We start from the raw sequence: 26,306 nt of genomic DNA on the forward strand, positions 1-26,306 counted from the left end.
TTTAGGAAAAAAGTATAATATATTCTATAATAGGTAACCTATTATAAACTACTTAACCTTAAAATTAAGCGAGAAATCTAAGAGCTAGGTTTGTAATTTAAGTCTTATTAAGGTTATTAAAGTCTTTGCTAGCTAGTACTATAGATTTAATATAAATATTACAGGAATCCTATAGGTTCTATTCTAATCTATCTAGAAAGTATATATAATATATTTCCTTATTTATTTCAATATTTATATATAATTCCTAAGAGCCAAACTATTACCTAAGAGAGAAGTGAGAAAGCTAGACTAATACCTTTAAAAACCAAGGCCTTAATAAGTCTATCTAGAAAAGCTTACTAATTTTTCTAAAAATAATCCAAGAAAAGTTTGAGTTTATTATATATTATAACTTATATAACCAGGAATAGGAATTACTCTAATAGGCTAGAAAGAGTTTCTTATATGGCTTACTTATATAACCAGGAATAAAGACTTGAGTTTATTATATGAAATTACTTATATATAAAGATTCCTATTATAAACTCTTTATTTAGATTAATTAGTTAAATCTATTTTTAATACTAAGTCTTTATTAAGGCAACTTCCCGCTTCTAGAAACTTTAGATAAAGTAGCTAATAAGTTTCTTAGCTATTAGCTAAGACTTATTAGCTAGAAAATCTATAAGTAATAAATAAGATTATAAAGTAGAACTTCCCTAATTATAATACTATATATTTTACTATAGTATAAGGTAATTAGATATAGAAGCCCTATTAAATATAATATATCTAGAGCTATAAGTAATATCTTATAAGATATAGGAGGTCTTAGTACTTAACTAGTATTATAGTCTAGTCTAAAGGTACCTGTTATTCTTTATACCTAATTTAATAAGAATAAGAAATACTTATATTTTAACTCGAGGAATAATTAGGACTTTTATATAGACTTAGAGTAGCGGTTTGCTTTATAAAAAGAGAATAAACTAGAATTACTTATATTATATTAATTTTTAGGAAAAGTTATAGTAAATACTATAACTCCTAAAATACTTTTAAGAAAGCTTTCCTAAACTAAAATAGGCTAGTTTATAATCCCGAAAGATTTATAAAAGTCTTATATATCCGAAAGTATAAGTATTTAAGATAAATACTATTTAAGTCCTAACCTATAATAAAAGAAAAGTAAAGTATATAAAATAAAATATATAAAGCAAAAGTAAAATAAAATATCCGGATATTTAATAAATAGAAAGCCTAATTATAGATTATAAGAACTAGTACTAACTAGGTATATATATAGTAATATTAAAGAGAAAATAAGGCAAGAGAGATAAGGCAAGAGAAACTAAAAAATAAGTTAGTATATATTTTATAAAAAAGAATAAGAAGATATCTAAATAGCCTAAAGATAAAAAGTATATATTAAAGAAGTCGAGATTAGAGAAAGAAAGACTATTTCTTATAAGAATAAGTTAGTATATATTCCAAGATAAAAAATAAAAGTATTTAGTAATAGCCCAAAGGCTTTTATAAGTATTAAAGAAAGAAAGAAGATATTAGAGAAAGAGAAAAGGTATTAAAGTTCGGAGAGATCTAAATAGAAATTAGCCTCTTTTTAGAAGTTTAAGAGAGAATACTTCTAAAAGGCCTAAAAGTATAAGAGATATTAGAAAAAAGAAGAAGAAATCTAAAATTTAGCTTTTTAAGAAATAAGTAAGTTAAAGACTTATAATATAGAAGTTCCGGATAAAAGTAATCCGGAAGTAGTAGTCAGGTACTAGCTCTTAGTATTATTAGTAGAGGGTTTAAAAAAGAAAGGATTTAAAAAAGAAGGGATTTAAAGGAGGAGGGATTAAAGGAAAAGGAATTCGGAGGAAGAGAGGTTAAAAGAAAAGGAATTTAGAGGAAGAGGAATTAAAGGAGGAAGGATTTAAAGGAAAAGGGATTTGGAAGAAGAGGAGAAAGAAGAGAAGAGAAAGGTTATAGGTAATTAGATACTAGCTCTTGGTATTAATAGAGGTATTAGTAAAGAGTAATGAGATATTAGCTTTTAATATTAATAGTAAAGTTAAAAAAATATAGAAAAAGAATAAAGGTTTTAGAATAAAAATAAAATAAAGTTATACTTTTATAAAAAAAAAAAAGATACTAGTATAAGATAATTATATTATTAAATTCCATATTTACTTTTACTATTTATTAAGAATATATATCTTTTAGAAAAAAGTATTATTTAGTATTTCTAGAAAATAATAATTTAATAATAATACTATTAAAAAAACTAAACCTAATATATTTAAGTATACTAAAATAAGGTAATTATTTTTATATTAAAAATTAAATTATAGTATTACTAGATATAGAGCTATTTTAGTTTATAGACTAGACTATATATAGAGATCCGAGAATATTAAAGCTTACTCGAATTACTTATAGAATAGTTATATAGATAGCTAGTAATATAATAAAATAGTATTATATCTTACCTAATTAGGTTAATAATAAAGCCCTTTATTATAATAGATATATAATATCTGTTTTTTAAGGTATTATATAACTAGAGGGAAAAGGCATATAACTATATAATCCCTAAGTTCTTGAAATTAACTAGAAATTAGTTAATTAGAAATAAGTAAATATTACTTTTTATATTCCTAATTTAATTAGTTACTAGAGTAATAAGATTCTCGATATAACTAATTTAATAATACTAGGAAATCTAGATAGTTTCTTATTACTTATATATTTTCTTTTTATCTTTAGTAAATTATAGAGAGCTCTTATTAATATTAGGCCTAGCTATCTCGAGAGATCTAGAGCCTTTACCCTAAGCTTCCTGAACTACTAGTATTACTAATCCCGAGCTTTTGCCCTAGGTCTCTTATATAGCTGCCTAAAAGGCTTCCTATATAATAAATATTAAGCTTTTGCTCTTATTCTACTAAATAACTAGCTTGCTAAGCCCCTCCTTATTTCATACTATATAGTCGAGACTTTATTAAAAAGCCTTTATTATAAGCCTTACCTTCTCTTATAAGTCTATAATCTCCAAATCCTTTTTTATAAGACTATTAAGATACTTTAAACTTATAAATAATTATTTTTCCTTAACTATCTTATCTTAAGAATTTTCTAAAAGAAAAGAAAGTATCTTTATATTTAGCTTCTCAAGATTCTTTATATAGATTTTAGTAAGACTTTATTTTTTAATTTCAAATTCCTTTCTTATAGCTTTTAAAAGCCATACTCTTTTATTAAGCCTATCTATATAAGTATTACTTTTTTTAATTACCGTATCTCTCTCCTTTTTAAAGCTCTGTTTTTATACCTCAAATTACTTCTTTTTTCTTTTAAGGTCTGCTAGCTTCTTTTTTAATATATACTAATATCTATTAATATAACCTTTTATTATAAACTTCCTTAGCTACTTATATTATTTATTAAATACCTTATTAAAGAACTCCTTTGGATTACTGGCTAAAGTAGGCTTAGCGGCTAGAATAGGCTTACGGGCTAGAGTTTTAGTAGCTAGAGTAAGTTTACTAGCTAGAGTTTATAGAGACTTAGATCTCTTATGGTTCTCTTAATAGAAAATACTAAGTTATTTACTAGTACTTTAATACTAATACTACTTCTTTTTAGATATATAATTATTTCTAATTATATTACTATTAGAGTTATTAGTATTAAGGGTTTTTAATAAGTTATTAGTATTAGGAATTATTATTAAATTAACTATTAGCCCTTTATATAGTTAATAATTCTATAAAGGCCACTTTTTTTTAATGGGAATAAGAAAGCAGAATTTGGGCTTTTAATAGTTTATACTAGGATATATCTTCTTTATATATTTAAGGAACTATTTAAAAGTGTGATTTTCTCTAAATAGAACCGGGAAGTCCGGAACTTTAGAACAGGTAACCCTACTAGTAAGGTAGTCTATAGTTAGGCTTTGATTCTCAAGGTCAAGTTTATAGTATTTAGCCCTTCTAATACCTTTCTAGATATTAGACTCTAGGAGGCAATTAAGTACCCAGCTACTAAGCCTTACGAATGTCTTATAAGAGTCGAGAAAAAATGGGAGTTTTAAAGGGGTAGTTTGCTTAAATAGCTTCCCAGGGTAGCTAATATAGTAATAGATAGTTATTAACAAGCCTATTAGTAAAGGCTTATTAGCAGGATTATGGCTATATCTACTAGTTAGCCCTTCTTTATTATGCTTTCTCTTATTATCTTCCTTTGCTTTTAATTCTCGCTAACTACGAGCCTTAGTTAAAGTACTTCCCTGGAGCCTCGATTTCTTCTTCTTCTTCCCAGTAAAGGCGAGGTCGTCTTCCTATATACTATAAAAAGTATCCCTAGTAATAGTCCTTTGGAGACTTTCCCTCTTCTTCCTTATCCGCTCTTCCTTCCCCTCCTTCTCCCTCTTCTCCTTATCCTTTTGGAACTTGGCCTAATAGGCGTATTAATTTCTAGTACCTACCTCTTTAGTACTATTATTATTGTCGTCCCTCTTATTATTCTTGGAAGGGCGAGAGGCAAGAGGCTTCGGCTTTGGCTTACGGGCCTTCTATAAATACTCCTTCTCTGAGGTGGATTCGGTCGGGCTTAAGGAGGGAAAGACAGTACCATAGTAGCTATAAAAAGGGCTAATGCCCTTCTGCTTTTGGCACTTTTCGTAATAGGCCATAGTATTATAATATATAAAGTCTTGGATAAGGTAGTTTTAAAGAGATTGGATTAAGAATAGAAGCAAAAGGGAGCAAAGATAGTAATCTAGGGAATAAGAATATAGTGGGAAAACCCCTCTATATTAAAGAATTAATAAGACTATCTGTTTCTATTTTGGGTATAGATCTATACCGAGTCATCCTATAGTATATCTTTACTTATTACTACCGGTTTCGGATACGCCTCTTACTAACTAGCGACTCCATATATATCCTCATTTATTACTACCGGTTTCGGACATACCTTCTGCCGGCCGGCCACTCCAAGTATATCCTCATTCGGTACTACCGGTTTCGGGCAGGCCTCCTATAAACCAGCGACTTCGTATATCTTGACTCATTTTTACCGGTTTCGGATATGCCTCCTACTAACCAGCCATTCCAAGTATATTCTCTATAACTAATTCTCTAATCCGATATGATTCCGTCCTTCTATATATACCTTACATATACAAAGCTAGTTACATATTAGTAAGAGCAGAGAGAAGGGGCAGAGGGGTATTACAGGTAGTAGTACGGGGCTGGTATAACCTTACAAGAACGATTCAGAAGTATTATAGTTAATTATATTATAAATTATCTATACTTAGAAACATGATTTAATTACATATACGAGTCTTACAATGGACAGTAACAAAGGGACTTAAGTTAGGTATGGTTGTGCCTGCAGAATGCGGTATTTTGGTTGCGGGCGATTTTTGGTGGGGTGCGCACGTGCCACAAATCAGACATCGAAGGTCGAAAACCAGATTCGAAAATCGCTTGGTCTTCTGATCCTTATGGCTTTCCGTAGCTTGATCACTTGATCCTTACGGCTTTCCGTAACTAGGGGCACGAATGACCGCAAGCCAATCAGGAAAGTCTCGGAACGGGCCCACCATTCTGATTTCAGGGCCGAGGTGATCCGCTCAGACCCCGCCAAACGAGGCTATCCAGGAACATTGACTCTTGCATTGAATCTTCAGTGTCCCCTTGCTCTCACGAGGCAACAACGAACGCACCTTCGCCTTTTCGAAGCTCCAGATTGACCATCTCGTATTCGAAATGGCACTCCAGCACGGAAACCCAGCCGACCTCCTCCCTGTCCACTGGAAATCCCAAATTACAGCCTGGTTCGCAGAAGATACCCCTTCCTTCGACTACGGCGGGTTCGTAGTTGGCGACAGCGAGCGGACTGCAACCCTGTATGGCAAATCGAAAGGCATATTGGCAGGTGTGCCATTCTTCGACGAGATCTTCGCTCAAGCTGGATGTTCGGTCCGGTGGCATCTGAAAGAAGGATCGATTGTCGATCCTGGATCATCTGGGAAGCTTGTAGTAGCGACAGTCATGGGCCCTGTCAGGAAATTGCTACTAGGGGAAAGAGTGGCGTTGAATACGTTGAGCCGATGCTCTGGCGTGGCAACGAAATCGAGAGCGATGGAGGAGCTGGTCAGGAAGGCGGGGTATACTGGCGTACTTGCAGGCACGAGGAAGACTACACCTGGATTTAGATTGGTGGAGAAGTATGGAATGCTGATTGGGGGTGTGGATGGACATCGGCATGATTTGTCGAGTATGATAATGTTGAAGGATAATCATATCTGGGCTAGAGGGAGCATTACGGACGCGGTCAAGGCGGCGAAGGCTGTTGGTGGTTTTGCATTGAAGGTTGAGGTTGAGGTGGATAGTGAGAAAGATGCGGATGAGGCTATTGCTGCTGGGGCGGATATAATTATGTTGGACAACTTTGATGGTGATGGATTGAAGGTTGCGGCGAGTAGCTTAAAGCAGAGATGGGTGGGGAAGAGGGAGTTCCTGCTCGAGTGCAGTGGAGGATTGACGGCAGACAATGTTGGCACGTACATCAACAATGGTGAGTTCATCGTGATTACTTCTGGGTTCTTGGCTGATGGGAAACCTAGATATTGATATCATCTCCACGAGTTCGATCCACCAAGGAGTGCCACACGTGGATTTCTCGTTGAAGATCGATCATTGATATGTGTCAAGAATATGCGAGAAGAACAAAAGTCCCTCCTCTTCCATTTTTCCACTCGCAGTGGCTGAAAAAGATCATTGGTGATGTTGTAAGCCCCTGTTTTGAAAGGGCGCAGAATCATCCAATCCCCTGTAACTTGGAGATATTTTCCATTCCGATATTTCATCCAGGAAAGGGCACCGATCCTTGGGTCGGGCGCGAAGTTGGAAGAAATTTTGTCTTGGGTTGCACTTGCATAAGGCAGACTTGCATTGCTCTGATTGCTTGTTCAATAGATAAGTCCATGAGCATAAGGTTCGATTCGGTCGCATTCTGAACAGGCCCGTTGCGCCGACTAAGCCACAAAAGTTTGTCACATAGAAAGGTAGACAGCAATGACTTCAACGACTAGGACTCGGTCTCGGTATTGAGATGGGTATATTTGTACAACATCTGGAATAAAAGGTGACCATACGCATTATGAAAGCCGATACGCACTGTTGCAATTAGCAAGACTCATAAGTGGGAAGAGAACCTCAACTCACTCATAAATGACTTCTGCTCCTCTCCTCATCCCACTACCAACCCACATCCCACAGTTGACTCGATCTCGATACCTCTCATCCCCCGTCTCCATATCTATAAAGAGTCTGAATTTATAGCTATTTGGATCAACTTTGTCTGCCAACTCTGGATCTGCAAGTTGGGCCAAAACTTCTGGCGGTCCTGTCCTCCAGCCATGCGTCTTGATGACAATATGTGCTGGAGGATTATCATTAGTTTCAAGAATGTAATTGGTTTCAAGTTTGGCTGAACCATCAGCTATGATGAGTTGGCTATCTTGGCCGCCAGGCTACTTCGCGTGAGCAGAGTGTCAGTATGATCGATGAGTGGGATGTACCAAGACGATTCCAGATCCCCAAGACCCCGACCACCTGCCGCCTGTAAAGGATATCCAATTCCGGTGTCCAAGAGGCGTCGGCCCAACGGAAATGCGGGGGTTGAGTGTAACAGACATGCGGAAGTCAAGGCTCAGGGTGGGATGAGGTAGTGAGAGGCTGGGATGCGGATAATTGGAGTTGTGATCCGAGGCTTTAGGAGTACTTTCGACCATTTTAGCAATTGAAGTTGAACTGAAGTTGAAGGATAAAACGTATTCTCTGAAGAAATCAAGTGGATTTATAAAAGAATGGCCCCCACTTACGCTTCTGCGTCCCACCCGCTCGGGAACATGTACGGCTGTTGATAGAACTTTGACATCCACGGCATGTCTGCGTCTTTCTCCCCTCTCTGCTTCGCCGTCACCTCGGAATTCCATCCAACATTCATCCTCACGTCGTTGTTGTAGTCCTTATCGTTGTCCAGATTACCTCTTAATACGTTCGGGCTGTAGACGGTCCAACTAGAGTCCGCCGGATTTTGTTGCCCCGATTCTTCGTCTGGCTGCTCGGGGGCATCTTCGCCGACTGGTATCAACGGAGGGAGCTTTGCCATGAATTGCTCCATCCCTGAGTAGATGTTGAAGTTCATTTGGAGGTTTGTTGGTGAGTGGTAACATGAGCAAGAGCTGAGCAAGAAGAAATGAGGTCGAAAGATATCACGGCCTGGAAGCGAGAATAATTCGGTCGGGTAAGAAAGGACATCGAATCGTCCGGGGTGAAGACTGGTGCCTAAGAGCGTGTGCTGCCACCACCACCATTCAGTTGTTTTTATCAGAGGCTTTAGAGGTCCGTGTAGCTAAACTTCACTTCACACAGTCTTCCCGTCGTCTACGCTTCTTTCCTTTCCTTCAGGGCCTCCAGGCTTGAAAGTATTGCGCCTTTGCTTAATTCTAAGGTTTTTTCTGAGAGTTAGTTTAGAGTATATTACGGAGCAATCAAATATTAAGAAATAAATCGAGGTTCTCGTCCTTTCTAGACTTTTTACCTTAGATTTATATGGTACTAGGAGTATTCGCTTTGGGGGCCCTGGTTGGAAGTTGATCACGACTAGCTTTCAAAATCATACAAAAAGAACGATCTATATGGTAGCGGTATTTATTTCAGATAGAGGGCTCATTTACGGAAGGTGCCACTGTCGTGGGAATACTGTCGTAAATCTTAAATGGTGTATGGTATATGGAGGTCATATGGTAGAGGTAGGACAGGCCCTTATGTCTTGGGGATTAACGGATAAGAAATAAAGTGAAGGCCTGATGATCATCGTCGTTGCATCTTTACCAATTGACCCTGGAAAGGTCATTGGATTGAAAAACCAGACTGAGAGATGTTGTTGTAGTGAGAAAAGAGCCTGACCCGGAGATCTGCTCCCTGGAACGTTTAATTTTCGGCCTTCATTACATGGGCGTTTTCCTGTAATTTTTTAACAAAAGCATGACCAGCCACTGGTTTGAATTCCAAAACACCCTCCCGTCATGTCTATTTTGAGGTGAATGTGAAGGCGTAGTTATTGCTTCAAATATCTTGAATATGATAGCTTAAGGCTCAGAATTTTAGAACTAGTAATTCCTAAGCAGGCAGTTTAACTCCTCCTGCTTTTATCTTGCTCCAATCCTTTTCAACCCCACTTTCAATATTCGGTATCGGACCCATAGGAGTAATCGCCTTCGGATTGATATGAGTGTGACTTTTGGTATACTTGCGGTCGATGTCAGTACTGTTCAAAAGAGGCTCAGTTGAGAACTCACATTCTCTTTGATGTGCCGGAAGTCCGTCGTCTCTTTGAATCCAGGTACGTTCCAGTATAAATTCTTCATCCACTCATTTAAAAATGGGTAGTCGTGTCTTATAGTTCCCAAATTACACTTGAAATGTTGGACATAAACCGTGTCGAACCTGATCAGTGTTGGGTAGAGCCGCAAATCCAGTTCAGTCAGCTGTAGTCCTAGGACATATGGACCTCCATTCTTTGACAGCATTTCCTCCAACCGATTCAGTGCTCGGAATACCGGTACTACATTTTCATCGTATGTTGCCTGATTTGGAGCAAACCCAGCTTTATAGACACCGGTATTCAAGTTTGCCTGCATCCACTGCCCCACCTCATCAATCTCCTTCCGCAGTATCTCGGGATATAAGTCTACTTTCTTGTACTCCTCGGGCAGAATAGAATTCCACCCAGTGTTGAAATTTCGAAGTATCTCCAGGCTCTCATTGTTGACTAATCGATTGGTCTTCTTGTCCCATAACACTGGAACGCTGTATCGTCCCTTGTAATCCTTGTTGTCTCTGAAATACACTTCGTGCAGGTATTTGCTTCCAAATAGATGGTCTTCGGTGGAACCCTCGTAGGGATCTTCACCTGTAGGGAATTTCCATCCTGGCCATCCCTTGTCATCACCCTTCGGGTATGGCTTGACGATGGAGATGTCAATGATGTCAGTCAGTCCCTTCAAGTGTCGGATAAGGTTTGCGCGATGTGCGAAGGGGCAAAAGAGGCCTGCAGCAGATTGTCAGCTTTCATTCTTCAAACTGAACAAGCGTTCGCCGACCAATGTAGAGATGGTATCGTCCTTTTTCTGGTGGAAACTCCCCGTTTGATTCTATCAAGCCATGCCAAGCACCATCTTCGGCCTTCAGTACAGAGGCCATGCTGAGATGTTTCCGGATCTGCAAGCTTCTATTGAGCAAAGATTGAGTGCTTTTCGGATCTGCTAGGGTTGTCATGGACGTTTTATCATCTTCGTTGTGTTGTCGGCTTCTCTGAGACACAGGCCCAAATGGCGTCAATGCGGCCCCGCATTGCGGGGTCACAGCCTCGGAGGCAAGGCTGCTGCCCCAGGCTACCCCCTCCATGTTAGAAGAAGTTGCGCAAAAATAGCGTTCCAATCGAAACTTTAGGAAATCAAACTTTGAGCAGCCAAGCGCTGCTTGATCGCTTCTAATGATTGTCCGTTGGCCTTTGACTATGAGATCGGGCATGTCGAGTGCGAAAAGACCAGGGTCGAAGCGCTTCGATGTATTTATAGACATGTTGGTTATGTTGGAATTTTGACTCCAAAATCGACCGCTCGAAATATTCCTCCTCCAACATATGACCGAATTCTGCATTAAATTATATTGTAACTATTGCATAAATATTCAGCCTTAATCAAATTCAGGATCCAAAATGTCCCGAGCAATTCCAGCACAAGACACAATCTCTCCAAGAGCGATTGACGTTGTAACCGCCGACTTCTCTGAATTGGAACTCTCAGACCCGAGGTTTCGATTCTTTTCCGATGCCATAAAGGCCACATCTGACCCAGGTGATTCCCTGTCTGAGGAAGAGAAAGCCGCATTGTCAGCTACTAAGTTGAAATTGAAACATGACGCATCTTTGCTCGCCTTGGGTCAGTTTCCCACTCAAGTACGGGTTTCTGGTCCCCTACCTGACACATTTCGCAGATTTTCTTGAGAAAGCGGGAGCCGCAGACCTCCTCCAAGGTTTCGGAAGGCTGGCAGCTTCATTTGGGGAGCTGGATCTTCAGAAGCAGGTCAGCTTCCTCAAGGCAATGGACAAAGACTTTCGACAACGCTTCGAGGACACCAGGAAGAAGATCGATAATATGGAACTTGTGCCTGATCCTATGGTAAGAATCTACTCATTGAACATTCCCTCAGGAATTCCATTAACGCCATGCCTCCAGACTGATTTACTCCTCTACATGGTCAATGCGATGAAGGTTTTCCAAACCTGCACTAGGGTTTTCGAAGGGATGACCACGACTTTGTATGAATTTAGGGTTGAAAGGGTCAAGCTATTCAGGGAATGGCAAAATCGCCTTTTGCTACCGTGTGGCTCATCGTCTCGAGCCCCCTCGATGAGCGACTATGACTTTACGCTTCGAAAGTATGTCCTAATGCAAAAAACCTGGTCAAAATTACAGAAGGTAGGACCTGCGAAAACAAACAGAGTCTTCGGTCTTTGCTGAGTACTACATTTAGTTTAAGATGGAACTCGATCCAAGTGAGGGCATGAGGCTGCTCGGCTTGGCAAATGAATAGCCGATAGACCATATTGTGATGTCTAGATTTCAAGGAAAATTACGGGAAGTCATGGAAGTTTGACGGTTGGGGATCACGATTTGTCAGCACTAGATATTGCATGGTGTGCAGCATGGAAAGATTTAGATCTTTGAATAGTGACTTCAGTATTCTGCTAGAGCCTGGAACTATCACTACATGGATATCTTGATCTTCTTATCTGCTGGCAGTTGCTGAGCCTTTTCCTGAACAACTTTCTCCTCTGCTCCTGTCATCGATTCACGGGCTCTCTTAACACCACGTGCATGAATTGGGATCTTCTCTGCTGGAGCCTTCTTTCCAGTAGTCTTCTTTGCTGGAGTCGCCTTTGCGAGGGTCTTCTGTACTGGAGTTGTCTCGACTGGTGTGGACTTTGCCGGAACTGTCTTTGCAGGAGTCACCTTCTTCGGTGTAGTCGCCTTCGCTGGAGTCGCCTTCGCTGGAGTCGCATTCACCAGGGTCGCCTTTACTGGAGTCGCCGCCGCAGATGCTGCGTCAGATTTCTCTCGGGGTGGATCGCAATGAGGCGCTTCCAATGGGGTCTTGTACCTTGGGGGAGTTAGCAAGTCCTCGGTTTAGATTTTGCCAAGAAAACTGGGACATTGCCGTGACACTATTTCATGAGACTGCCCAGGCTAGGAAAGGAGTTCACCACAACGTACCATCCAGCGCCAACTTGAGCCGAAACACGCATAATCCTGGAGACGGACCGGGGCTCAGCCTCGGGAGAGCATGTCTTATAAGCTTGTCGGAGAAGTTTCGCGTTTTCGGTATCCTTGAAATGCTTGTAGTCGAAGTCGCCGGTCTCCCATCTTCGGATGAGCTCTGCTGGGGCCCAACGCTTCCAGTTATCTCGATCTTTCTCGACCTTATGTGCGTCAGTCAGGACAAATATATAAGTGAAACCCCCGAAGCCTTACCTCAGCACTCAACTCCTTCTCAGTTTCCTCGATCTCCTTCTCTGTCTTGGCGCACAATCCTTCGAAGAATTGTTGGCTTTCTTGTGTTTCTTCTAGGATTCTTGCTTTCTCGCTTTCACCACGAGCCAGGGTGTCCTGAAGAACCAATCTAGCAATCTCCAGCTGCTTCTGGAGAGCTGCTATTCGTTCTGTAGCTACGGTCTCTATAAGATTGAGTTATTGGAATGAATCAAGGTACTTACGCATCCTGACTTCTGAAGCGCGAAGCCCAGCTCTTGATTGTGGACGTGAGAAGGAACTGACTTGATAAGTGATGGTCGAAATCAGTCTACGATAGCTGTTCGGTTCAATGGTCCGATTGAGGGGTAAAAAAGGCTGGGAATTGATAGGGAGCGTTCGTATGCAATCAAATGATAAAGATAAGAGCTCAATCTAGGACAGTTTTATTACAAGTCAATTTGAGGCTCTGAAGGTGACGAGTCATTCAATTCACCTTTACGGTCACATAATTTATATGCTATAGCTTCTATGGAAAGTCCAATCGGTTGAAGTAAAGTTACTTAGAGACCCCTGTCAACCCCCTTTTAAGCGAATCTCCTTTTCCTCAGCACCTGTAACGTCGAACAACCAGAATATTGGGCGAAAGGAGATATTTATTTCAGCTAGAGTGGGACCACATTGACTTCACGGGGAAAGGGGATTATTGAGTAAAATGCAGCGCCTTCGCCGGCCGCCACAACGGTGACAACAACCGCTCCACCGATTTGAGATTTCCGATATCTCCACTAAAGAGATTCACAAGCAGCTCCCAGGGCACTTCTACTTCCTCGGATTTCTCTTCAACCAACACTCTTATATCAAGTGGTGACCAGGATTGGATCAACTCGGAGCAAATGGGACTTAGCGTTGTCAGTGTTTTCACATACTATCACTGGTGTTTGCATAAAGCAGCTTAGACACTTGGAGCACGGGATTGCTGACAGATACGATGACGTTCACTTTATGAGGATTTCAGTTGTGCATTGTCCTTGCATTCTGGATATGACACCCCTCGCCTTGAAGAAGTGGTCTGTATACCTATCCCAAAGCCAGAAAGAATCTCAGAAACCGAAGCCGAATCGTCGACCCTACATCCAACCACGTATGGAAAAAGGTGCTCGAGTTCTCGAAACGTGCGAAGATCTCCCTAAAAGCAGCTATCGAGTATTGCTTAGTTGTCGCCCTTGTTCTCGTCTCCAGATATTCCCAAACACTCCAGCTCCTCTACAAACTTAGCATCCTTCCTGTCTTCGACTCGCTTCTTGTCGATCTTCTTCTTCGTCAAAAGAGCGCCAACAAGTGCCTTCTGTGCGCTGCCGATAACATCCTAAACTCCTTTGTTAGCGACTGAGATAGGCAGAGTATTTATTCAATCCACTTCCCTTGTTTTCAGTGTCATATGCACCTGCAAGCTGTGCAAGGAAGTTGTTGAGACCCTGCGATTGGCCTTGAACGGCTGGGTCTTCGTTCTCCTTCTGGTTAGTCTGTCCTTTGTTGGAAGCTATTGACACAGTCGCACCAGTAAACATGGATTCCCAACACAAGGACATGAAGGATGCTTACACATGTTGACGTTACTGTTCTGAGAATTGTTTGGTGGAGGTTTGATTTGGGTTGGAAAAGGTTGTTGTTTGTTCCGAGTCGAAAGTCGAAAGCCGACCAGCAACAGAAATATTTAACTTGCGGTCGCAGTTTGGATTGGGGAGAACTTCTGAATCTGTCAAGGGTAAATTTAGCACTGGGCACATGAAAATTTAAATTTACTGTAGCAGCTGCACGGCCTACAAGGTGGGCTCAGTCGGCTAGTTCAAAATGTCTCTTGAAGATCACCAAGATGATGACCAAATGGGAAGCAGTTCTCTTACTCGATGCAGCAGATGTCCCGCTCTTCATCTCACATCGCGCGAAATAAGCTCGTCTCCGGCTTCCTTCAGATCTTGGAATGCTACGAAGACTTCCTCTTCCTGACCAGCAATGAAGTCGACAATATCGATCCAGCTTTCGAGTCTCGGATCCATCTCTCGCTTCGGTTTGAGTTTCGAGTCGCGGCGAAGTCTGTGGACCACATTTCTCAGTAGCCAGAAGAACATGAATTTCACGGAGAAGTAGATCGATGAGCTTACGAAGGAGAAACTCAAATGGGAGGCAGATCAAGGATATCTTGAATACTACATTACTGTTGGCGATGGGTAAGGATGCGCCTTCTAACCTTGAGCATGTGCAGACTATCAAAAAGTTGGGGGCTGCAAATGTTGGTATTCTTGTTAAGAACAAGGAGGAACGTAGTGGGTTTGCAGTCTTTTGTACCAGAGAGCAAGACGGATTGAATAGCAACACATTCAAAGAAACAGTGTGATTTGGCAATGCAGAGCTGATTAAAGATTTGGGTGCCATAGATTTTATGCAAATTTTGACAACATATAGTAGGAAATAGATACATAATTGCTAGCATTTCTGATGCGAAACTAGGAAACCCCAAGAACGCGTGGATGGCCCTTCAAGATTTTTCACAACCATTATCCATTAGGCACTGAATTCCCCACCGAATTCCCCACCAAGTTCTTCACAAACTCCTTGCCAAATTCCCCATCGGCCCCCTCTTACGGAATTCCATCCGGAATTCCGCAGAGTTCAGTTCGATTTGCAACAAAGATTTGCAACGCCAATTTCCGCTTTCATCTGAAGCTGAGACGAAAGAGGCAATCTCGGACGAAAGTAGCCACAGCTACTAGAACTATGCCTGTGGGGTAGACTCTAATTTTCTTCTTCTAAAGAGCATTATAAAATCTAATGTCCGAGAATTAGAAGAAGATTTCCTTATGACAAGTGTCGGCCTCAAGTTCTAGCTCCCTGAGACGTTGGGAGAGTCTGGTCAATCCAGACTTTTTACTCTTAAGTAATTATCAGATGAAACTTCGTCCAGAAAACAAGCATTAGTATTACAATATATAGCTCTACACATTTTTTCGAGTACAGTTCCCAAAAATATTTCCTGAAACCCCTTTCCTCGATGTTCGCTAAGGATACTACTTCCTGAGAATTTTCGCCAAGGAGATTTCCAGCGGATATTCCCAGAGGATATCCCCCACGGAGGTTCCCAACGGACTACCGTCATTGAATGCGAGATGCAACAAAGACTTCAAGATCTGTGACTTGCACGTGGTATACGGAGACGGAAAGGGTTTCATGACGTCTTTGCGATGTAACAGAACACGACATTCCATCCATTTAGAGAGGACTTGATACGACCCACTGCAGACCTGTTCAGTAAAGCAATGCATTCTCATCTATAAAAATGTGTCCTTGTTTACACAAACTTGCTGTCCTTGCTGACATACAAGTCAACATACTCATCAACTGCCATAGCCTCCAACCTTTTCGCATCATTTCCGAGATCGACCAACTCCTTGATCTGCTGCTCGCTGTAATGTGGTCCAAGGTGTCGCTTGTACTTAGCCAGGATTTCTGGCTTGGCTTCCTCTCTCCTCAATTTATGTCCCAGTGGTGCCTCAACAACAATCTCCTCGAGAACAGTTCCGTCATTCAAAGTGACCGTCAAGGCATTGGGGATGGTGCGCATATTTTCGTCATGGTAATCCTTTGTGAATTGTGGGTCCTCAACGCACTTGATCTTTTGGCGAAGGGATTCGACAAGAGGAGATGTAGCGGCTTCTCCTCCATCAGTGTAGTCGGTGGCTTCGAGACGGCCATAAACGAGCATGACGGAGCACATGTATTGGATGCAATGGTCACGGTCAGCGAAGTTGTCCATGGGCTTGAACTGCTTGTCAATGATTCGGATACAAGCTTCGTGTGTGCGGCAGGTGATATCCTTGATATCGGCAGCTGACTTTCCTTTGTCTGCCAATTGCTTGTGGATTCGCTTTGAGGCCTCGATAGCCGTTTGAGAGTGGAATTCGGCTAAAATAATCAGATGAGAAAGCAATTTTCGGACGAAATGATTTACCTGGGTATGAGACCTTGAACAGAACGTTCTCCATTACGTAGCTTCCGTATGGTCGCTGAAATTCAAACTTATTGCCCTTGAACAAGACATCATAGAAGCCCCAGACTGGAGCAGACAGGACTGTAGGAACACCAGGCTCGCCCTTCATAACCTTCAAAACGAGGTTAACGGCACGTTGGCATGCGTCACCGGCAGCCCATGACTTCCTCGACATGGTGTTGGGAGAGTGTCTGTATGTCCTCAAACTTTGTCCGTCAACCCAGGCTTGGGAGACCGCATCTGCGGTCTGCTTTTCTGAGAGACCCAGCATCTTCGAAACAACAGCCGCAGAGGCAACCTTGACAAGCACAACGTGGTCCAGACCGACCTTGTTGAACGAGTTCAAAAGGGCCAAGCAGCCTTGGATTTCGTGTGCCTTAATCATAGCCTCCAAAACTTCCTTGACAGTTATAACCTTATCATTGCCCAATTTCCCACCAGCTCGGTTTGTTCGCGAAATCCAGTCTGCAACAGCCAAAATCGCGCCCAAATTGTCCGAAGGGTGGCCCCATTCAGCAGCAAGCCAACAGTCATTGTAATCGAGCCATCTGATCATAGCACCAATATTGAAAGCGCCATTGACAGGGTCTAGCTGGAAGGGGGTGCCTGGGACCTTGGTTCCGTTTGGAACAACGGTTCCCTCAACAATTGGCCCGAGCAGCTTCGTGCATTCTTTGAACCGCAGACCTTCGAGACCGCATCCGAGTGTATCGAGGAAGACAAATCGAGCTGTATCGAACTTTGCCATCATCAGCGGGGTGGTCTTGGGGTGAAGTGTGCGGAGCTTACAGCGAGGTCGGAGTTTATTGGAGTGTTGTGAACATAGCTTGCAATATCCTTAATCTCAGGGTCGTATTCTCGAGCTTGAGGTGGTGGCGGGGCACCAGATTGCAAAGGAGACATAGCTGAGAATTGTCTGGAGGTAGGTGTGCGTGGTGAAGCTTGAATGGGTGCTCGCTGTGTGAGGGAAAGAGGGGCACGAAGAGCTCGTGATTGGCGGGCAGGCAATCGAAGGTTTCTCGTAGCTGTGCGAACACTGCGATTGATCGCCGACATGGTCGTCAATTGGATTTAGAGAGGAGATTTCGAGCTGGAGAAGGATTTGCAAGCTTCTCCAGGAAGGTGCGAGGCTTGCAGTCCTGTCAGGATTTTATGGCTGGACTAAATTCTTGGAGAGCCTCGGTTAGATTCGGGATTGCATCACGTGTCAGGATCCCGAACTCGGCTTTAGGGAGATGGACGAGATATTCCTTGCCCTTCGCCAGCAAAAGTTGCCTTAGACAAATGCTTGGAAAAGCTCAATGCGATTTCGAAGTCGAAATACTCTGGGAGTCTTCTCGGAGGCGCACTCGTCGTCCTTTAAATTAAGCGATTGTACGGAAGTGGAGCTACATTGTTGGCGGTCAAATCGTCAACGATGCTGAGAGAGGAGAGCATGTGCATGTTTCCAGAATGAAGTACCGATTTTCCTCAATTGAAGAAGCTTAGCTGATAGCTACGATATATCCAAACCAGACGCCGTGCATTTCTTCTGTAGTTCTTTGTGTCTTTACTTACGAGAGGGTCTCATCCAAGCACTTACACTTGAAATAATTACCAGTATAAGAAAGCTAAGAGCTCTCTTCAGACTGCACATCACTTAAAATACAAATTCAATCCTCAAACTTCCACGTAATTTTGATACGTTACAACAAGTGGCGGCCATCACTCTCCCACTTAATTACCATCTTTCTCTTCTTCGTCCCTTTGTTTGTTTTCCTCTTCTTGTCCGGGTTTTCCTTAAAGTAATTCATTCCATAATGGCATGTGAGTTGATCCCCAGCAGTCTTGTTCTGTTCCAGCATCCGGCCCACTTTTCCCGATAAATGTAGATGGCCAGAAGTCAAAAGCATAGTCATCGCTGTCTTCCACGACATCGAGGTGAATAAACTCGCCAGTGTATTTTCCGATAGTAGCCCCTTTCTTGATGTTTGAGAGCGAGCGTACTCCGCTGTTGATGGATGCTGAATCTCCAGGTATTTGATCAAATTCACAGATTTCAACCAATGGCCTAGGGTTGTTCACCATGCCCGCGGCTAAATTTAATCTGCAGGTACACCTTTCACCGGCCAGCATAACCCTGGCAGTCTTCGCTCGTGACCTGGAATGCGCAAGAGAAGCATTTTGCCCGGAATTCAGGTGGGGGTGGATAGACTGAAAGTGGTGCGTAAGTTGGATTGTGTGGATAGTTCTATTTCGCTGGCTAATGTCTCCGCCCCTAAAAAATTCGGGTAATCTGCTGCTGTCATAGTGTCGCAGGTAGGGAATCCTTTGAATAAGTGTAAAAATTCCGAGACCATCTCGATTGGCATCGATGCGATCGAAAGGCAGGAGCCAGTGTTCGTCGGGGAAAATCTGTAATGCTGTCTGGAAGGTCTTCGAGTGCATAGCAGCCGCGAGATTTTCCCTCCCCAAAATCCTCTCCGCATGCTTGTATCTCGTTTGGGTATGTCCCGGCCAGTTGGGGTATTCAATAAACGGATTCAGGTAGTTCCATGTCATCCACTGATATCCGACTGTAAGAAAGATAGTATCAATGTCTCGACGCATATCCCGCAATGCTTGATCAGCTACCCCTTCAGCTGACCTGGGATTCGACGGAGGAATTCACAACTTCTTCAGAGTTTCAATGTCCGATTCGTATGACACCTCCCGCCTGCTCTCCCGCCCGCGGGTTTCTCTTCCTACAGCATCTGAAGAAGCGACTGAGTCAGCATCTGATTTGAAATTGCCACCCAGAGTCCTGGAGGTCATTGTCTTCCTATTTCTGCCGCTTCGAGAGAGATGATCCAGCGCCAACTGATCCTCTGAATCGACATCACCTTAGAGCACGATTTCATGTTACTGCTGAACCTTTGATAAACTAAGATTGTTTGCAATTGTAGCGCCTTGCCGAATTTAGAGGGTGATTGGTGAGTGAGGTATACAGTTTTCTAGCAAAATCTGTGTAGTTTGAAGTTTACATTGCCTCTGGGTGGGCAGACCAAATGAAGGGAATGCCAACTCATTCTTCGCGAGATTTTTTCAAGACAATCCACAAAACAACAACACCCTACTTGGTTCACCTCGTCCGCACCAACCATGAATAATAGCCAAATTGGCGTAAAAAAACATGAATCGAATCATTTTTGCTCATTTTTGTGAGTCGTGAATCTGCGCCATCGAGAGCTAATTCAGAGCATCTCCGTGTGCTAAATAACATGGCAGGATGTACTTAACGGGTATAAGCAATTTGGAAATCATGAAACTTTTGCGGTGACCTCTGTACTAGGTTGCATATGCCTTAGATATTTCCAGATCAGGCAAGATGGTTGGATGACGGCCATCGAGCAATTGGCTGAGCTACCAGCTTGGGAAATACAATTTCATTGAAATCATATTCAACAATAGTTTAATTCGTCTTCCATATTTGTGCGCCATATTAACCCTTCATAAATCAACTCCGGGAATTCATTCAAAACGCCAATACCCAAGAATCTGTCTTATTCCTCCTCACTCTCACTACTCTCATCGGCCCCATTCTCGGTCTGGTTCAAAGCCTTCTCCAGCTCTTCCTCCAGATCTAATTCTATCTCCTCATCGCTCATACCACCCACGTTGTTTGCCGGGCTGGGCAGTTGAAGATGGTCCACATCCTGATTCCGCTCTTCTTCAAATGATTCATGCTCTGCATCCTCATCACTCTCGTCCTCGCTGACATTTCTTCGAAAGACCGGTGCCGGTTGATATTGGTACTGCTGAGAAGGAGGTCCATCCGGGTATTCGACCGTGAAGCCATCATCTGAGTCCTCTTCCTCGGGTGTTGGTTCTTTGACCGGAGGCTTCGGTTTCTTAGGCTTCTCTTGTTTTTGGCGTTTGGTGGTGGCCTTAGCAGCTGCCGCATTCTTCACGGATTTCGATGGCCTCCGTTGTGGGGCTGAGGTTGCTGGCTTGGATTCGGGCTCTAATTGTGTATACTGTGATCGTAACGCGGAGGCCTTCTGCTCCCAGGGCGCGCTGACCAGGTTCATATCGAATGTGGAATCAACTCGATGCAGCACAAAGTGTTCCTTGACAGGATCAAAGATAAGAACAAATTGTCCGTCGCCTGTTGTCCGCACGCCGTTGTATGTATACTTGTCAGAATTATCTGTGAAGGAGAGGTCGTAGCTTGTAGAATCGGAGTCGGAAGGCTGGAGATGGGTCGATGTGGAGGATGCGTCAGAGGAAAGATCTGGCTTGTGATTGTCTTGATAATGTCAGCTTCATTTGAGAGCCCAAATGCAGAGAAAGGTACATCTGATGCCGGTGTAGACCTCTTTCGGAGTTTTCCCTAGTAATGCATCACTCAAGACGATGCGGTATTTGCCAGGCTTGTCGACGTCAATCGACGCAGAGGCCATAGTTGCCATGCTTCCTGAATATCGTTTAGGAGAAGACTGAGAACGGTGATGTGTTCTTGGTAAGGCTGATTAGGAAGGTCAGCTCAGGCATTCATGGCCTGTCGTCGAACAAAGGACCAAGCTAAGCCCCGCATTTCGCTTGCCAAAATTAGACCCTGTCATCACTGAAACCGGGCACCTATTTCTCACCAAATACCATAAAATTACTGTCCAACCTGCATGATTCAGAGTCATCTGTTGATCCGCCTATTCATGCTACGAATGTGCGTCGAAACATACAAGTCAACAAGTTTGTAAGGTGCTGCATGATGGAGCCGGCCCTTACGCGAGCCTATGACTCTTCCGGATGCCCAGATCGAACATTCCCAGTTCAGCAAGGTCCGAAGTGCATGTACTTCTGTAATAGAGTTCCTTGACGCAACGGGATTTGTGTTAGCGGCTCGACTAGCTAGACTGAATGCTGAGGAGCGAGAACCATTGACTATTCACGAGCAATGCAGATCTATTAGTGTGCGCTCGGAGTGTTATGAGCCTCAGCCTCTTCATCATCGCGCCGAGCTGCCATACCTGCCCTGGTCTGATAGTACTCCTCAGAGATTGACGTGAAGAATAGTTAGCCCTCCTTTGGTCGTGAGGTCATGCAGATTATTTTAAGTCGGACATCGAGATTTCCTTCCAATCTTTTCAGAACCTTTCTGTTCTTTCTTTCCATACAGAAATAATACTTTCAATCACATGCTCTTTCACAATGGCTCCAGAGATATCCCAAATAAGCCCTCATTTCTCGGGTCCTTCAAATGGGCAAGCTAGTGGTTATTACGGCAAAGTAATCGATGATTATTCTGGATTCCAAGCTTTCGTATGTCCTCCGGTTTCCCTTCAAGCCACAAGGATATAAGAAAAGAAGCTAACTCTTCAAAGTGGAAAACCTTCGCTAGCTTCTACGCATTAAACAGCAAAGTAATCTTCGACTGCAACAACGAACTTTAAAACATGGGCTCTGCTAGCGCCTTAAAGCTAATACAAGTATGCATTGACGGCGTCTGAGCTGCTAGTGCAATAAGCTAATATATCTTTGTTGAAGGAACAGTCCGTTCTCTTCATCTTTTATTCCACCTTTATTTCACTAACAGCTTTTTCTTAGTCTTACACAGGAGCATGGACTTGGACTACGACATTTGGAAACACCAACTTGGCTTCACTTACTGACTTGCAAAACAAGATCGTTTACGAAATGCACTAATACTTCGACTCTGGCGGCTTCAGCACTTCAGCAACCTGTGTCTCTTCCACCATCGGCTCAGAACGCGTCGAAGCCGCAACGCAGTGACTGAAGGATAGCAAGAAGCTCGGTATTCTTGGTGAGTTTGCAGGAGGCGCGAATTCGGTGTGTGAGAGTGCTGTAACAGACCTGTTGAAGTATATGGGGCAGAATACGGAGGTATGGGAAAGATGAAAGGGGAAGGATTGTATATAACGTGAAGGTGGTAGATGAGAGCAGGGCTTGGAGCTTGCGAACCTTTCTGGTTACGCATATTGGGCCAAAAAGCATTATTTGGAAAAATCGATTCTCAACCGCTGGTCTGCCAGATTATCAGCTTCCATAGTTGTCAATAGTGTATCTTTTCTAACCAAAGGAAACTTCAATGCCTATTTCTTACTGCCAGCTTTTTAGCCCAAGCAGGCCAAAGAAGGAAGGTAAGAGGCAATTCCTCCGCACACCGCCTCCTCTTTTCAAGGATAAACTTTCTCGCACTTTATTACATCGATGTCTTAACACATTCGGTAGGGAACTCACGCTCTTTTCCCTCCCAAAGTCCAACAACATGTGTTGATGGAATGGCCTGCGAGTGGAGATTCAGAAGCCGAGAAAATGTACGGCATGATGTGCAGAATAGAAAAGCAAGACACACCCTTCAGGAAATGAAGGACCGTGACCTCAGCTGCACTTCCTTGTCTGTATCCATTTTCAAAAATGACTGGCTAGTGGAAAATCTCATACGTCCAGCACTTGCTCTCTGCGCTGAAAATCTGATGTGTAAGTGTCCACAAAAAGCAGTTTAGAGATCAACCTACAGGGAACACTTGAGCTCTTTCCAATAGATCGCGAACCGGGCAACGACGTCAAATATGACAAATACTCATTTGATCTTTTGTGAAGCTGAACCACCGCTATGATGACCCCTTGAACCTTGAAGCTAGAAACCTGCATCTCTCAACAAACCCCTGCCGCCGTACTTTGCGCCTCGACCAAACAGACCTCATCCCTAGAAGCCCATTTTCATCTCCATTCCGTCCTTGCAAGCCGATGAGGCCATGGATGGAAATGATTCAAGAGATTAATCCCTTCTAAACTCCCAGGACAGAGATGGAACATCCAGTCACCCACGGAATAATTTTTCCGCTCCAAAACGGAATCGGCCCGCTACGGGCTGATTTAGCGACGATGCTGCAACTATAATTTTTTTCGCAAAATCAAAATTACGATGAATCGCGATTTATTTAATGGCCACATTTTATATGGAAAACACACCTAATTATGGCCAAAGACGCAACTCCCATGCATCATAGTCAAATGTATCCAGTAGTATTACTCTATTCTCGCTTTTTTGAACTGCCCCCGATTATCCCTACGCCTATTCCCCGGCCTATAATCACCATCCCCTGGTAATTCCTTCTCTCCATCGTCAAGATCTGAATTATCGTCGTCATCGCTTGATATAATCACCTCCCGCTTCCTCTTTAATATAGACTTCAGAGGACGTTGAGTGGGTGGAGCGGGAGCGGGAGCGAACGCTAGTAAAAACGTCAGATCTACTAGTATATTTAAATCTATTAACTTACTAGGTATAGAAGCAGGAGCAGGAGCAGGAGCAGGAGTAGGATCAGGAGTAGGAGCAGGAGCAGGAGAAACCGTAATTCTAGCTTCTAGCGTAGGCATATCGTCGTCTGAATTAAAATCGTCAGAATTCAGGTCGTCACCTGACCAATTCTTTGAAGGAGCAATCTTCTCCCATATAGCTTCGATCTGTTAATTAGGAGTCAAAGCAGGTAAAGAAGATGCCGTAGATGTAACTATAGATATAGATACTATATTAGGGGTGGTATCGGGAGAGTCTCCTAATAGGGGGCTAAAATCTAGGAGATAAGGCATCTCTCTATCCCTTCTTTCACGCTTATCCTGAATCTCGTTGTCTCTTGCCTGAATTTTATTAATATCTTGATCAAATATAAGATAAATATGCTTTGGCGTTCTCTTATTTGATTAGCTGAAGTAGGATAATAAGCCGTCAATAGTATTTTCAGCTCCATATATCAGATTAGTCACATAGTCAATCCTCTTGTTTTTGTCCTTTGGCCATACCTAATTATATTAGTACTAATTATATTAGGATACTAATAAATAATAGCTTACTTTAGTAGCAAAAGACACCCCATTTGCGCGTTCCAAGATCATAATCCATTAATTAAGCTCCCAGTCTTCAAGTAACGGAATTGATAATAAAAAAGCCTTGGCTAAATACATAGCGAACTCCTTATATAATAGTTCTTGACTATAATAAAGTACCATATTAGCAAAGAGGTATGTATTTCTATAAATAAGCTTTACGTACGTATTAAACTATTCTACTATCTATAGCTCAATTTAAATATTTTGAGCCTCCCGATACTCTTCTAAGCTAAGGAACTTCTTTGTAGTTAAAACAGGTATACTTCTCCCAGTAAAGCTACTCTCTAGTTCTTCTATTTCATATATACGTAGTATAATAGAAATAAGGACCTTATATTATTTTTCGATAATAGAAGCAGGAGGGATCGGCGATTTACCCTTACTAAAAGCCCTTACACGTGCCCCCTGGCCGAGAGTAAGGGAACCAAGGGCTTTACCCCTTTTAAGGGCTGAACCTAATAAAATTAGTATTAATATAGGAGTTAAACAGATAGATACGCACTTTTGCCCTGAGCTTCCTAATAGAAATTACTACATAATCGCTCTAAACGCTCGAGCTTAGCCTGCTATCTCCTCTCACGTACTTCTGATTCAAGGACCTCCTCTGAGAGATCCATGCCCGGGGGGTAGTAAAAAGGATAGGAATTAGCTGAGATATTAACCCCTTGGTCTCTTAATAGCTAGGCGGCAGTATTCTAAAGTTGAGTTTGACTAGAAAATAGTGTACTATCTAATACAATAGTCAGTATAGCTAAAGTAGGAGTAATAGGAGCAGGAGGAGGAGCAGCTGGGTTAATCGCACCACATAATAGACACTTTACTATAGAGGGGGGATATAGTGCCTCCCGTACAAAACAAGAGTTCCATAGATTGAGATTATCCATTAAAAACGTTTAGGGATAATATAATAAGGATCTGATTTATAATTAAATATCAGAAGGAAGGTATAGCTAATAAATCTATAGTTCAGTAAATAGTAGTATAAAGTCAAATAACAGGATAGAACTATAATATATTAATATTATTTTAACCCTTTAGCCCATGCCCCTATAACTTTTTCCCTAGGGAATTTATATATTAGAGACTTATTTTAGAAGTTATTAATAATAGCATATTACTAATATATAAAAAGGAGTAAATAGAAGGACTACAAGAGATGCCCCTTAGCACAAGTTAAATTCGGACATATTTTATTTATCCCTAGCATTATTCCTATATAAACTATGGTTTCCTATACTAGGGGCTATAGAATATTAAGTAAGGGGCTATAGAAATTAAGGGGGGGAAACTAAATTCCATATAAAAAGAAACATTTTCACTAAATATGTCTTATAATCACTTCAAAAGTTCTCAAGAACTATTAATTTAATAGAGCTAGTATTAACGGAGAATTTGATCTATACTATAAACTCCTTACTACTAAAATAATAAGTTAATAAAATAATTATAGGGGGTATAGAAAATAAAGGGGCAAGGGTCGATTTTCTGACGAGGTGAATCATGTGACCTTTTGACATTAAACCACCTGTAACTATATGAATTTAACTAATTAAGCAGACTACTATTAGCTTCTGTAATTAATTACTTTACCAAAAATTAATATTTTTAGCTAGTTCTTTCTTTAGGATATATATTAATATATCCCTGTTCAGCCTCTCTGAGGCCGGGTAAACCGACTAATATTTACAGGAGGAATTTCTAGATTATCCTCCTTCTCCGCTTTAGGCTCAGATGCGTATCCATTATCCATAAACTATCTATACTCTTGACCATTTATAACCTAATTAC

At 41.8% G+C, this 26,306-nt stretch overlaps 10 protein-coding genes across 10 annotated transcripts; 2 read left to right on the top strand and 8 right to left on the bottom strand.

Moving 5' to 3' along the window:
* Positions 1-5,762: 5,762 nt before the first annotated feature.
* K444DRAFT_539077 (putative nicotinate-nucleotide pyrophosphorylase) lies at positions 5,763-6,699 on the top strand (the record flags this gene model as incomplete). The annotated part of the gene is made up of 2 exons (XM_024875592.1): positions 5,763-6,573; positions 6,623-6,699. The coding sequence occupies 2 exons, from the start codon at positions 5,763-5,765 to the stop codon at positions 6,697-6,699; spliced, it is 888 nt and encodes a 295-aa protein (XP_024731380.1).
* Positions 6,700-7,212: 513 nt separating this feature from the next.
* On the bottom strand, positions 7,213-8,349 carry K444DRAFT_104622 (uncharacterized protein). Its single transcript, XM_024870277.1, has one exon. It carries the CDS (start codon positions 7,994-7,996, stop codon positions 7,553-7,555), a length of 444 nt encoding a protein of 147 aa, XP_024731381.1. The 5' UTR covers positions 7,997-8,349; the 3' UTR covers positions 7,213-7,552.
* On the bottom strand, positions 7,220-7,531 carry K444DRAFT_539193 (uncharacterized protein; the record flags this gene model as incomplete). Its single annotated transcript, XM_024875602.1, has 1 exon — positions 7,220-7,531. A coding segment is annotated over one exon (312 nt), but the record flags the coding sequence as incomplete, so codon positions are not given.
* Positions 8,350-9,185: 836 nt separating the features above from the next.
* On the bottom strand, positions 9,186-10,268 carry K444DRAFT_539316 (glutathione S-transferas-like protein; the record flags this gene model as incomplete). The annotated part of the gene is made up of 3 exons (XM_024875619.1): positions 9,186-9,314; positions 9,365-10,116; positions 10,169-10,268. The coding sequence occupies 3 exons, from the start codon at positions 10,266-10,268 to the stop codon at positions 9,186-9,188; spliced, it is 981 nt and encodes a 326-aa protein (XP_024731383.1).
* Positions 10,269-10,785: 517 nt separating this feature from the next.
* Positions 10,786-11,844, top strand: K444DRAFT_667186 (uncharacterized protein; the record flags this gene model as incomplete). Its single annotated transcript, XM_024887268.1, has 4 exons — positions 10,786-11,008; positions 11,064-11,248; positions 11,306-11,548; positions 11,604-11,844. 4 exons carry the CDS (start codon positions 10,786-10,788, stop codon positions 11,661-11,663), a joined length of 711 nt encoding a protein of 236 aa, XP_024731384.1. The 3' UTR covers positions 11,664-11,844.
* Positions 11,837-12,847, bottom strand: K444DRAFT_697438 (uncharacterized protein; the record flags this gene model as incomplete). The annotated part of the gene is made up of 4 exons (XM_024887929.1): positions 11,837-12,230; positions 12,344-12,549; positions 12,602-12,804; positions 12,844-12,847. 4 exons carry the CDS (start codon positions 12,845-12,847, stop codon positions 11,837-11,839), a joined length of 807 nt encoding a protein of 268 aa, XP_024731385.1.
* Positions 12,848-14,045: 1,198 nt separating this feature from the next.
* K444DRAFT_104765 (uncharacterized protein) lies at positions 14,046-15,423 on the bottom strand. Its single transcript, XM_024870278.1, has 3 exons — positions 14,506-15,423; positions 14,204-14,357; positions 14,046-14,109 (listed from the first exon to the last, which is right to left on the bottom strand). Exons 1-2 carry the CDS (start codon positions 15,032-15,034, stop codon positions 14,215-14,217), a joined length of 672 nt encoding a protein of 223 aa, XP_024731386.1. The 5' UTR covers positions 15,035-15,423; the 3' UTR covers positions 14,046-14,109; positions 14,204-14,214.
* A 45-nt stretch (positions 15,424-15,468) lies between these two features.
* K444DRAFT_617831 (2-methylcitrate dehydratase) lies at positions 15,469-17,781 on the bottom strand. Its single transcript, XM_024881206.1, has 3 exons — positions 17,436-17,781; positions 16,608-17,385; positions 15,469-16,561 (listed from the first exon to the last, which is right to left on the bottom strand). Exons 1-3 carry the CDS (start codon positions 17,700-17,702, stop codon positions 15,948-15,950), a joined length of 1,659 nt encoding a protein of 552 aa, XP_024731387.1. The 5' UTR covers positions 17,703-17,781; the 3' UTR covers positions 15,469-15,947.
* Positions 17,782-18,425: 644 nt separating this feature from the next.
* On the bottom strand, positions 18,426-19,235 carry K444DRAFT_634217 (uncharacterized protein; the record flags this gene model as incomplete). The annotated part of the gene is made up of 1 exon (XM_024883718.1): positions 18,426-19,235. The coding sequence occupies one exon, from the start codon at positions 19,233-19,235 to the stop codon at positions 18,426-18,428; it is 810 nt and encodes a 269-aa protein (XP_024731388.1).
* A 585-nt stretch (positions 19,236-19,820) lies between these two features.
* Positions 19,821-21,263, bottom strand: K444DRAFT_104835 (uncharacterized protein). Its single transcript, XM_024870279.1, has 3 exons — positions 21,257-21,263; positions 20,962-21,205; positions 19,821-20,913 (listed from the first exon to the last, which is right to left on the bottom strand). Exons 2-3 carry the CDS (start codon positions 21,074-21,076, stop codon positions 20,168-20,170), a joined length of 861 nt encoding a protein of 286 aa, XP_024731389.1. The 5' UTR covers positions 21,077-21,205; positions 21,257-21,263; the 3' UTR covers positions 19,821-20,167.
* Between the last annotated feature and the right edge of the window lie 5,043 nt (positions 21,264-26,306).

The sequence above is a fragment of the Hyaloscypha bicolor genome (genome assembly GCF_002865645.1).
Source record: "Hyaloscypha bicolor E unplaced genomic scaffold K444scaffold_129, whole genome shotgun sequence".
Taxonomy (NCBI): domain Eukaryota; kingdom Fungi; phylum Ascomycota; class Leotiomycetes; order Helotiales; family Hyaloscyphaceae; genus Hyaloscypha; species Hyaloscypha bicolor.

Excerpts from the sequence above, each read along its gene's own strand:
- K444DRAFT_104622 (XM_024870277.1), bottom strand. The coding sequence starts at position 7,996 with ATGGAATTCCGAGGTGACGGCGAAGCAGAGAGGGGAGAAAGACGCAGA.
- K444DRAFT_104765 (XM_024870278.1), bottom strand. The coding sequence starts at position 15,034 with ATGGCACCCAAATCTTTAATCAGCTCTGCATTGCCAAATCACACTGTT. Across the intron at positions 14,358-14,505 it reads CGGGACATCTGCTGCATCGA|ATTCAGAAGTTCTCCCCAAT; the intron begins GTAAGAGAACTG and ends TACCCTTGACAG.
- K444DRAFT_617831 (XM_024881206.1), bottom strand. The coding sequence starts at position 17,702 with ATGTCGGCGATCAATCGCAGTGTTCGCACAGCTACGAGAAACCTTCGA. Across the intron at positions 17,386-17,435 it reads CAATAAACTCCGACCTCGCT|TTCGATACAGCTCGATTTGT; the intron begins GTAAGCTCCGCA and ends ATGATGGCAAAG. Across the intron at positions 16,562-16,607 it reads GTTCAAGGTCTCATACCCAG|CCGAATTCCACTCTCAAACG; the intron begins GTAAATCATTTC and ends TGATTATTTTAG.
- K444DRAFT_104835 (XM_024870279.1), bottom strand. The coding sequence starts at position 21,076 with ATGGCAACTATGGCCTCTGCGTCGATTGACGTCGACAAGCCTGGCAAA. Across the intron at positions 20,914-20,961 it reads GGTCTACACCGGCATCAGAT|ACAATCACAAGCCAGATCTT; the intron begins GTACCTTTCTCT and ends GACATTATCAAG.